Source organism: Oryctolagus cuniculus, chromosome 12, assembly GCF_964237555.1.
Source record: "Oryctolagus cuniculus chromosome 12, mOryCun1.1, whole genome shotgun sequence".
In the NCBI taxonomy this organism is placed as follows: domain Eukaryota; kingdom Metazoa; phylum Chordata; class Mammalia; order Lagomorpha; family Leporidae; genus Oryctolagus; species Oryctolagus cuniculus.
In genome coordinates this window covers 54,609,892-54,622,481 of record NC_091443.1, presented here as the reverse complement: position 1 = coordinate 54,622,481, position 12,590 = coordinate 54,609,892, and the positions used below count along the sequence as shown (strand labels likewise).

General features: G+C 40.5%; 1 protein-coding gene and 1 pseudogene across 1 annotated transcript; one reads left to right on the top strand and one right to left on the bottom strand.

Moving 5' to 3' along the window:
* The window catches only part of LOC100348419 (olfactory receptor 11G2-like), a 35,595-nt pseudogene extending 23,437 nt beyond the window's left edge, over nt 1-12,158 (top strand).
* Nucleotides 2,228-3,166, bottom strand: LOC100348673 (olfactory receptor 11G2-like). The gene has a single exon (XM_008269283.2). The coding sequence runs from the start codon at nt 3,164-3,166 to the stop codon at nt 2,228-2,230; it is 939 nt and encodes a 312-aa protein (XP_008267505.1).
* Nucleotides 12,159-12,590: the final 432 nt, after the last annotated feature.

Here is a 12,590-nt window from a genome sequence, read left to right as displayed (position 1 = left end):
AATAATTTAGAAACAACTGACATTGGTAATGTGCTTTGATTTTACAAATACTTTTATATGTGATTTCATTTGATCTACATAAAACCCCAAGGGAAGATCTTATTAAATAATGTTTGCCAGGGTCGGCACTGTGGCTTAACAGGTAAAGACACCGCCTGCAATGCCGGCATCCCATATGGGCACCAGTTTGAGTCCCGGCTGCTCCACTTCTGATCCAGCTCTCTGGTATGGCCTGGAAAAGCAGTAGAAGATGGCCCAAGTCTTTGGGCCCCTGCACCCATATGGGAGACCCAGAAGAAGCTCCAGGTTCTGGCTCCTGGTTCCTGGCTCCTGGCTTCGGATCAGCACAGCTCCGGCTATTGTGGCCAATTGGGGAATGAACCAGCGGATAGAAGACCTCTCTCTCTCTCTCTCTCTCTCTCTCTCTGCCTCTCCTTCTCTCCCTGTATAACTTGGACTTTCAAATAAATAAATCTTTTTTAAAAAGTGTTTGCTGAGACAGATTCAGAAAGCAGTCATCAATCTTTATACTGTGAAGCGGAAAATAATTTGTAGCACAAATCTTCCAGAAGACAAGGGAAGAATGAAGGGGACTATAGCAACTATAGCAAAAGTGGTTTTATTTTTTTTCAATTTTGCCATTACATATAGTAGCTCTCTTTAGAGAATAAGAACTTTTTTCTTAAAAATTAGCACTTTTTAAAAAAAATTATTTTAAAGACAGAATTACAGAGATAGAGGGAGAGACAGAAAGAGAAAGATCTTCAATTTGTTAGTTAACTCCCCAAATGGCTGCAACAGTTAGGGTTGGGCCAGGCTGAATTCAGGAGCCTATATATAGGAGGATTCTATATATAATTACAAACCACAGCAAACAAACAAGGAAGAACAAAATGAAACTGTCAATAAAGAATGAAATATACAGTTCTGAGCAGAATAGAAAAATACAGCCTGATGTTGGTCTTAACCTAACTTCAGGCCCAAAAGCCTTCCTAGTTCAGGGAGACATTCCAATAATACTTGATGTTGGTTGATGCATTTTTATGCAATTATTATTGATAATACAATATTACATTTATTAAGTATAAAGCACTATTATAAATGCTTTCATGCATTAACTCATTCAATCTGTTTGATGCAGATATAATGTTAGGAATCATCTGCAGTTAGAATTTGGGAAACAGACAAATAACAATTTGAGTAATTTGACAATAGAGACAAATTTTGAAACTAAGTAATCAGTCTGAACCAAGAGTTTGCACTCTGTTTTGTTCTGTAGCTTTTTCTGTGTATATTTTTTCTGAAAATGAGATTACACATATAACAATTTTACTTTTTAAATTATTGGAGGGATGAGCATTTGGCATAGTGACTGGGGTCTCCCATACCATATTGAAGTGCCTGTGTTGAGTCTCCACTCCACTCCTGATTTCAGCTCCCTGGTAATGTACATCCTACAAGGCAGCAGGTGATGGTTCAAACACATGGGTCCCTGCCACCCATGCGGGGGACCCAGCCTGAGTTTCCAGCTCCTGACTTTGGCCTGGCCCAGCTCAATGGTTTTAAGTCACCATTTGGGGAGTGAGCCAGTAGATGAGAACGTTCAGGTCACTGTGAACCCTTGCATCTTCAAAGCAGCCATGAGGATGTATTACAGTTAACAGTCTCATGCTCCACTGACTGAGCAGCTTGGGTTTATTTGCAGCGTTGTCCATTGGGGCCAAGAAAGGAAGCTTCTCTGTGGCTTCAGGATGACCATTTTCTCAGGAATGTAACAAAATCATATAAACCTCCCAGGCTTTCACTGATCAAGACATTCTCAGAGCTGTCAGATAACTAGGACTCCAACAATAACCTTAAAATTTTTCATGCATGTATCTCTTCACAGGTAGTTATTCCATTATATTCTTGGCAGAGACAGAACTTCCAAGGAAGGCAGTGCTTGGATATGCACATGGAAAAGCATCCTTATATTCCATGCACACTCACATGATTCATTCTGAACTCTTTACATAATTTGTAAATAGTATCTGCTGTGATTATCAGCAGACAAGATTCTGATAAGGAATAAACGCTATAGCATTCCATTTTACAATATTATCTTGTGGAAGCACTTGTTCCAGACCTAGAACCTTTTCTTCCATTTAATTGTGATTTTTCTTTACTCTTTAAAATAGGACTCAAGAGAAATTTTATCTCACCAATATGCTCCCATTCAAGAATGACTTTAAACTTTGCACACAACTTTCCTCAAGGCAATCTTCATCTCCTTATTCCTGAGGCTATAAATCAGAGGATTTAAAAGTGGAGTCACAATTGAGTAGAACATTGTTACAAATTTCTGCATGCCAGGCTGATTGGCTGCCCCTGGGCTTACATACATCACCATGATGGAGCCGTAAAATAAGGACACCACTGTAAGATGGGACGCACAGGTGGAGAAGGCTTTCTTCCTACCTGAACCTGTGGGAACCTGAACCACAGCTCGAAGGACCAGAGAGTAGGATACAAGAATGTAGAACAAAGTGACAAGCAGTATCACAGCACTGAAGGTGCTACATGTCAGAGTTGTCTTGGGGACAGGAACACATGATATGGCCAACATTGCCCCCAGATCACACAGGTAGTGATCAATAATATTTGAACCACAAAACGGTACTTGGGAGACAAGAGTGGCAGGTGTCACTAACCAGAGGAAGCCACCCACCCAGCAGGCAGACACAAGGGTTCCACAGAATTTCCTGGTCATTATGGTGGGATAGTGTAATGGACGGCAGATGGCAACATACCTATCAAATGCCATGAGAGCCAGGAAGAAAAGTTCTGTGGCACAGAGAGAGAGGAAAATGTAGAACTGTAGGATGCAGCCATTATAGGAGATGGTCTTGGTTTTGGAGAGGAAGTTGAACAACATATTGGGCACATTGGAATTTATGTAGCAAATCTCCAGAAAAGAGAAGTTGGCCAATAAGATATACATGGGGGTGTGGAGTTGCTGGTCCCACCACACAGCACAAATAATAGCACCATTGCCCAACAAAGTCAAGATGTAAATGAGGGAAAACAAAGCAAAAAGAAGAATTGCTACTTCTTGGCTACACAGGAAACCCAGAAGAATGAATTCATGAATGGTAGCAGTGACATTACTGTTATGTGAAAGATGCATTTTTCTATTCTGATATGCACAGACACAATCAGAACTACTTATTAAGAGTCTCCTGTTTTATTCATCTCTTCTTAAAGTCTCAATTTCTCATTGGAAGTAGATAGTATTTCAAATGAAATTGAATGTTTAATTAACATGAAGAATTTTTAGCAAAATAGAGCAGTTGTAAAGCAATAAACACCATTGAATATTTTACTTTAAATATCTCCTCCAGAGTAATTTTCCAGTCTTAGCCTGTAAGAAAAAAAAAGAGATGAAGTATTATTACTTAATCTGCCACCATAATACACTTTATTATTAATTACAACATAATTTTATAAATTTACCACCTTGTTTCACCTTAATTATTATACCAAATTGGAATTTAATTATTATACATTTATTTAATGTACATGTAGCTGTTAAGCTTGAGGAAGGTATGTATGTCCTTGAGTGGAGCTTTAATTATATTATATTAATTATATTATTACTTACACCACTATATCAGTCAGACACACAAAGCCTATTAATATTCTCTAACTGCACTATTATAGATAATTGGCAGGTGGCAATTACAATCCATATCCCTAAGTAAAAGTTATTCCATTAATTACTTAGCTTCTATTAGAAACCCACATTCCCAGACAATTGTAGTGAGAAAGACAATGGCTGGCTCTGAGTATTACCATTAAGTCCTATGGCTGACAGAAAAGTTTGATCTCAGAGAACTTTGTTTCGGAAGATTTATATCAACACTGTTGATCCATTGTGTAATTATGTAGGCTAGACTACCAAATTAGAAGCACAGTCTGCTAACATGGAGGAAGCTAATAAATAACTGATATCAATTCAGCAATTCAGAGTCTAAATGTAACATGTTGTACAGCCTTTCTTTCCCATTTGCAAAATTCGCCCATTTACTACTCTTTGTTCTATTCCTATCTGTTTTATACCTACATATTTTACATTAGTTCAGTTTTCATTTTAAATACATATAATTTAGAGGGGAAAAACAAAGGGTTTCACTTCCTAATGCTTTGTAAGTGGAAAGTCAAAGTGACTTTCTAAGAATTGGGACACATTACAACTCAATAGCCAACAGCAACAAAAATTCTTAAATAAGCAAAGGCCTTGAATGGACATTTCTCCAAGAAAATGTACAAAAGTCAATAGGTATATAAAATACACTTATCATAGCTAATCATCAGGGAAATGCAAATTAAAACCACAGTAAGAGGCCAACATAGTGACATAGCAGATTGGGGGTCAATTCATGTCCCTGCTGCTCCAGGTCCCATTCAGCTCCCTGGTAATGTGTCTGGGAAGGCAGTAGAAGATGGCCCAACTATTTGGGTCCCTGTACCCCCATGGATGAGCCAGATAAAACTCCTGGTTCCTGGCTTCGGCCTGGCTCTCAGCTCCAGCCATTGCTGCCATTTGGGGAGTGAATCAGTAGGTAGAAAATGTTCTCTCCCTCCTCTCTCTCTCATTGTGCCTTTCAAATAGATAAATAGATAGATAACAAACAAACATTTAAAACCAACACAAGGAAGTGTTACCTCACACCTGTCAGATAGTATAGTCAAAAATAAAAAATAAAAGCTAGCAAGTGCTATTAAGACTATGAGGAATTTGGAATCTTTGTACACTACTGATGTGGAAATGATATGGAGATTCTTCAAAAATTTAAAAGCAAACCAAAATATGATTCAGCAATCATACTGCTAGAATATATTTAAAACAACTCAGATGAGTATCTTGAAGAGATACCTGTTAGTAAAATGGTGCAGTCTTATCTATGGCACAATCTACACCCTGATACCATCCTAGGCTCTAGCCTCCACTGCCATTGCTGGAAGCCAGGTGGCCACATGGCCCAACCACCCCCATCCTAATGGAATTCACTGCTCCTACTTCCCTCCCCACCCCTTGGCAAAATTTTAAAAGGACGTGTTCCTGAGCATGAGGCTGTCTTTTTCTCCATCTCCTGATCTCTGTCTCCTTCTCTCTCTGTCTCTTTCTCTTACGCTCTCCTTCTTCTCCTTTTCCTTCTTTGCCCTTTCCCTCTGGTCTATCAAATTTCCATCAACTAACTCTTTCCCTTACTCTGGTGTTTGGTATGTTTTGTGGCAGTCTTACAATACCTACACTTCTATATCCATCACAACACGGTTCACAGCAGTTAGGAAGTGTAAGCAACCCAAGTATTGATCAATAAACGAACAGAAAAAGAAAGTGTAGTTCATATATACAATGGATATTATTCATCCTTTACAAAGAAGCAATGTAGGTAAACCCAGGAAACATTATGCTGGGTGAAATTAGACAGTCACAGAAGGACAAACACATGACCTCATTACATAGGTATGTAATATATTCAAATTCATAAAATAGCTATTGAAATAGTGGTGCCAGGTGAGAGGGGATGGGGAAATGGAAAGCTGCTAATCAATGAATGCAAAGTTTCGATTATACCAAATGAACAGGTTCAAGGGCTCTCTGCAAAGTGTTGTGCCTACAATTAACAGTATTTATTAGGAAAAGAGTTGCAGAATAGAGAGGAGGCAGTGTACAAATTTACAGCCAGACTGAATTTATTCAGAGAAAATAAATTCTTAGAGGTGGGTGACCAACTGCCCGTGTGCCCATGATGGAACACGTGGCAGAAGGCCCAGATCCCCAGGGGCCAGGCCTTTGTACATTTTAGGAGGGCTAGGGATGGGGTTGGGGGTAGGGAGCAGAAGACAGAGGTGAATTCCTAGAGGAGGGCAGGGCCTTGGGAACCTGGGAAGGAATGTAGGGTGGGGTATGAAGGCAATAGGGTGTGGGACTCAACTGAGTTCAAGGGCAAGGAACATTTCTGAGTTTCTTGAAGTTAACTACAATAAGAAATTCTCCTTCCATGACAAAATTTCACATTAAGTTGAAACTTAGAACTTTCTTTCTACACTGCCTCTCTGGTATATGCTCAAGTTGAGAGGTTAAAGGTGAGGTTGTATCCTCTATGTCTGACTAGTAAAACCCTTTTTACTCTGAGAAAAGATTCAAGTAAGCTTTTGGAATACTGGGTTTTAGAAATATTTCATATTTTCCCATATCACAGAATAGTAAATGAAAGAGCCAGAGCTTGAATCCAGTGTGCAGTATTCCAAAGTCCATAATATGTTGAACTCAAATAAATTGTTAGATGGAAAAGTACAGGCGGATTCATCAAATGATAACTTCCAGATCTGAACCCTCCTTTGCCTGCTGTAGAATACTAGAGTCATTCCTTCCTGTCTCTCCTTTTCCAACCTAGAATGAATAAGCGCTAGCTACACAGAACACCCTCCCCACCTCCCACTCCCATCTTTGCATCCTTTTCAGTGTTTACCTGAATAAGCACTCTTGAAGCAAACTTGACTTTAAACAGGATATGGCACACATAATAGGAGGCCTTCATCCCTGAGATGATACTGCACCAGATGGGATTACAATTCAAAACAGCAAGGTTATTTAGAATGAATGATAAACAATTGGGACTATGAAACAAAGTTATTACATGGAAGCTCTATTATTACAAGGAAAATTATGAAATCCCAGAGGATATTTAAGTTATGATAAATGTTCGAGGTAATGAATACACTGATCACCACACATTGCAGATATCCATCACATCATAGTGTACCACAAAATATGTACAGTTCTTAAGTCTTGATTTTAAAAATTAAATTAAGAATTAAATCATGAAAACTGTCATCGAGGCCTGACTTATCATAATGCAAATGACTAAAAAAATCACCTAGAAACCTTTGAGACATCATCTAAACATTGAGATACATGAAAAATTTTGCCAAGATGAATTTTCCTATATGTTATGACTCTTTAAAAAAAATGTTGATTCTCACAATAATTTTATCAAAGAGTAAATGCATGAGGCCTATCACAGGTGATATGTCATGCAGAATAAAGTGCCCAATTAAGTGCCTTCCTCAAGACACTAACTCATCCATTCAGCACATACAATTTAGCCACCTATTGGGAGATAGATCAAAATGGAAGCTTCACTCGTGCTCACCTAGGCAAGGTATGGCCAAGCTCCCATGGAATCCAAAGGTCTTGTAATCAGGAGAAAGCATAAAGCATAAATTTCTAGCACTCAACCACCTCTCTATTTGACAAGTATATTATTTAACTAATAAGGGAAATATATCTCCTTTTTCATAGTTTTGCTTTCCTTAATGTGTTTACCTTCTCCTGAGAACACCAGAAAAGGAATGCTGGGAGAAATCCTAATTGCCCTCTAGGGTGCATAGATTTTTTATTTTAATTTTTAATGAGTTTTTAACAGATTCAATGTGCTTTATAGATACAATTCTAAGAACATAATGACATCCCATTTCTCCATCCTTCCCTCTCATCCTCCTTCCTTCTCTCTCTTTTTTTTTATTTCTTGAGATAAAATATTTTAAATTTACATTACCATAAAAGGAATAATGCTTCACTGATCAAGTTTAACAAGTAAAAAAGCAGAGAGACCCTAGTGTAGTAGGAATATAGACAACAGCAATCAATAATAGTTGAAAAGAAAATGACCATTTCAGCCATATATAGTGAAAAAAAAAATACAGATCATTAAAACTAAGTAGTAGAACACTTAGCCACTGGTTTCATAAAGGTATATGTATTGGGTCATAGATTTATGTCTTTGATCCATTTTGAGTGGATATTTGTGTAAGGTATAAGATAGGGGTCTAGTTTCATACTTCTGCATCTGGAGATTCATTTTCCCAGCACTATTTGTTAAAGAGACTGTCTTTGTTCCAGGCATTGATTTTAGCTCCTTTTTTCAAAGATAAGTTGGTTGCAGATGCATTGATTGTGTTCTGGAGTTTCTATTCTATTTCATTGGTCTATCCATCTTTTTTGTGCCAGAACCAGGCTGTTTTGATTATAACTGCCCTGTAGTACGTCTTGAAGTCAGGTATTGTAATGCCTCTAGCTTTGTTTTAGTTGTATAAGATTGCTTTAGCTATTTGGGGTCTCTTGTGTTTCCATATGAATTTTTTTTGTTTCAACAGGCAGAGTGAACAGTGAGAGAAAGAGACAGAGAGAAAGGTCTTCCTTTACCGTTGGTTCACCCTCCAATGGCTGCTGCGGCCTGCGCGCTGCAGCCAGCGTACCACACTGATCCAAAGCCAGGAGCCAGGTGCTTCTCCTGGTCTCCCATGCGGGTGCAGGGCCCAAGACATGGGCCATCCTCCACTGCACTCCTGGGCCACAGCAGAGAGCTGGCCTGGAAGAGGGGCAACCGGGACAGAATCTGGTGCCCCAACCGGGACTAGAACCCGGTGTGCCGGCACCACAGGCAGAGGATTAGCCTATTGAGCCACAACACCGGCCTCCATATGAATTTTAACATCATTTTTTCTAGATATACAAAGGATGTCATTGGCATTTTGATTGGGATTGCATTGAATCTGTAAATTACTTTTGGTATTATGGATATTTTGATGATGTTGATTCTTCCATTCCATGAACATGAAAGATTTTTTCATTTTTTATGTCTTGTAGATGTTGGAGTCTTAAGCCTGAGGCTGGCTCCTGACCAGCAGGGGACAGTACAAGCACTCCCTGACAAGGCGAACAGGAAAGGTAAGGTCGACAGGTCAAGCACACTGCAGCAAGCACCCATGAGTTCTGTTGAAGCAGGAACTACTTTATTGAGGAAGTGTACAGGCTTATAAAGCTTACAAAAGACATGCACAGTAGGGGAGCCAATCAGCGAAAAGGTCATACAGGCATGGGTGGACCATGCACAGGGGCATATAGGGATCATGCACTGTCCACGTGTCCGGAACTAAAGCAGTCCTATCCCTGCAGGTGGTCCAATCTCACGTGGCTTAACCACAGCAGCCACAAACATCTGCCAGGTGCCATGTTATTAGGGACTATTTTAGGCAGTGCCCAATATTTCCCCCTTTTTGTTTTATATTAAAGAAAGAGGAACTGAGTGGAGAGTGTGCCTGTCTTAGGTTGTCCCCTCTGACTGGCATCAGCCCTTTAGGGAGCATGTCTGTCTTAGATGGTCCCTCTCTGGGGATCTTACCCGTCTTTGACTACCAGCTGTTAGGAGCTGCCCCAAGGGATCTTACCCATCATTGTCTACCACCTCAGCAATTCAGGGTATGATGTATTATACCTCTACATCTTGGCAGTGGCTGTGGGTGGATGTATAGGATTCCTAATCTGGTGCTTAAACAGCAGCATAACCCGGTTCCTGAAGAGTGGCATATTGTTGTCGGACCACCATTAACTGGACCGCAGCAATGGGATCTTGGACAAATTTATGAGGACATTGGAAACCAAGGGGCCCATGAAGGGGAGGAGATAAAGAAGCCATCCCCCAAGGCCCGACCACAGGTAACTAGAGCTTCTTGGAGGGTCTTGATCTTGTCCTGGATGATGCCCAAGCGATTAGCAATAACAGCGGCACTCCTGATGTACCATGATGATCCAGTCACAATGAAGCAGAGAGTCCAATATGGTCTTTTCATCCTTATAAGAGAAAAGAATTACTCCTCAGGAGGGGGTCCTCCTGAGTGACCTTCTTTGGCGAAAGGGAGATATTTAAGGTTTCTCGCAGGTACCCATATGGGATTGGAATTCCCCTGAGGGAAGACACATCCAAATCCTCTTCCAGCACTTATCAGTGGGTCTGGTCCTTGCCAGCATCCCGTTAGTGGGTCCTTCCATTTTACCCTAACCAAAAGGTAGGGTCCTTGGAGGGACCAATGTTTGTGAAAGGCTGACAAGGGCTGATGTTTTGGAAAATTTAAAATATTTAAAGTGAGCACAGCCATTCGTAGCTGGTCCTGTTGGGGCATGATTCCCCCTGTTTGTTTTACAAGTTGGTCTTTTAAAATTTTATTTTGTCTTTTGATGATTGCTTGTTCTTGTGTGTTGTGAGGAATTCCAGTAGAGTATTGAATATGCCATGTGTTGAAGAATTCTTATGTTGTCTTACTAATGAAACAAGGGCCATTATCAGTCTTAATTTTTACTGGTAGCCCCAAAATAGCAAAACATTGTAGAAAATGACTAACAGCATGTTTGGCCTTTTCACCAGAGTGAGCAGTGGCCCAACAGGCATGGGAGTATGTGTCAATGGACATAAAGATATATTTAAGCTTGCCAAATGGTGCATAATGTGTAACATCAGTTTGCCATAATATGTTGGGCTTTAGTCCTCTAGGATTTACTCCAGGTGTTTGGAGAGCTGGGACTTGTAACAGGGGAAGACATGATTTGCAGGTTTTTATAATCCATTTAAGGTCTTTAATGGAAATGGGAGGAAATCTATGATGTAACCCTCTCCAATTTAGATGCGTAAGGTCATGAAGACCTTGAGCGAGCTGTAAACCAGGAATGGTTTGAATTGGGGCTGTCAAGACCCCATGCATAGCCAACTGATCTGCCGTTTTATTGCCTTGTGACAAGAAACCTGGCAAATTTTGATGTCCTCTCAAATGTTGTACAAAGAGAGGTTGACTTCTTTGTCTCAATAAGTACCTTACCTGGATCATTAATGGGGTGATAAGATTGTTATCTAACCTAATATGGGACAAAATTAGAATGGGCAGGAGATTGACCACATAGAGACTATCCGAGAATAGATTTAGTGGCTCTCTAATATGGGACATGGCCATGGCTACAGCATACAGTTCCTTAAATTGGGCAGATCCCTCAACAGACTCAAAATATAATTGAGGCGACCTTTTTAGGGCACTTGATGTAGGAGGGTAAACTACTACTGCAGAACCAGCTTGTCCCCCATCCATAAACACATTGACAGCCTCCTTTAGGGGCCTGGTGGAGAAGAGGGTAGGAGGTGGGAAAAGGAAGTTACCCACCTAGTTGGACCGTAATGGCAGTCAATTTTTCCTAGAAAACCCTCTAGAGCTAAGGACACCCTAGGGTTGTTTTTTTGTATTCATTCAAAGTCTGAGGACCGGTAGGGGACAACAAGCATCTCAAAATCTTTGCCATAATGTTTAACAGATGTGTCCCTCCCCTTAATGATGAGGTTTGCCAATTGGTCAAGATGTGAATACACTCTAGGGGCTCCTCCAATGGAGGTGTGTATCCATTGGAGAGGACTTCCTTTTTGGGTGATTACAGCCGTGAGCAGTTTGACTCCCTGACAAGGCGAACAGGAGAGGTAAGGTCGACAGGTCAAGCACACTGCAGCAAGCACCCATGAGTTCTGTTGAAGCAGGAACTACTTTATTGAGGAAGTGTACAGGCTTATAAAGCTTACAAAAGACATGCACAGTAGGGGAGCCAATCAGCGAAAAGGTCATACAGGCATGGGTGGACCATGCACAGGGGCATATAGGGATCATATACTGTTCACGTGTCCAGAACTAAAGCAGTCCTATCCCTGCAGGTGGTCCGATCTTAACCACAGTGGCCACAAACATGCCCCCTGAACCAGGCGCCATGTTGTTAGGGACTATTTTAGGCAATGCCCAATATGTAGATATCCTCTTTTTTTTTTTATAGGATGGGAGGGTTTGATTAGCTCTGTTGGGTTAGTCTTACCCTCATCTCCTCTCTTTCAAGGGGATTAGTACCCAGGTGCTAGTCCCAGTGGGTGCAATATTCATCTGTACTGCCTCAAGATTCCCACAAAGGATCCCTGTGGTCCTCAATATGCACATGAAACACAAAATAATACAAAAGATCAGTGAAATGAAAAGCTGGTTTTTTGAAAAAATAAACAAAATTGATACACCATTGGCCCAAATAGCCAAAAAAGGAGAGCGAAGACACAAATCAATGAAATCAGAGATGAAAAGAAAAATGTAACATCAGATACCACAGAAATAAAAGAATCAGGAATTAGTACAAAGAGCTGTATACCAACAAATCTGGAAACCTAGAAGAAATGGATAGATTCTTGGACACATACAACCTACCAAAACTGAACCATGAAGACATAGAAAACCTAAATAGATGAATAACCAAGACAGAAATTGAATCAGTAATAAAGATATTCCTCAAAAAAAAGTCCATACCAAATGGTTTCACTGCTGAATTCTACCAGACATTTAAAGAAGAACTAATTACAATTCTCAAACTGTTCATAGCAACTGAAATAGAGGAAATTCTCCCAAAACTCCTTCTATGAAGCTAGTGTCACTTTAATTCCTAAACCTGAAGAAAGATAGAACAGAGAGAAACCGGCACTATGGCATAGCAGGTGAAGTCACCGCCTGCAGTACCAGCATCCCATATGGACACCGGTTCAAGTCATGGCTGCTCCACTTCTGATCCAGTTCTCTGCTATGGCCTGGGAAAGCAGTGTAAGATGGCCCCAAGTCCTTGGGGCCCTGCACCCATGTGGGAGACCCAAAAGTAGCCCCTGGGCCCTGGCTTCAGATTGGGGCAGCTCTAGCCATTG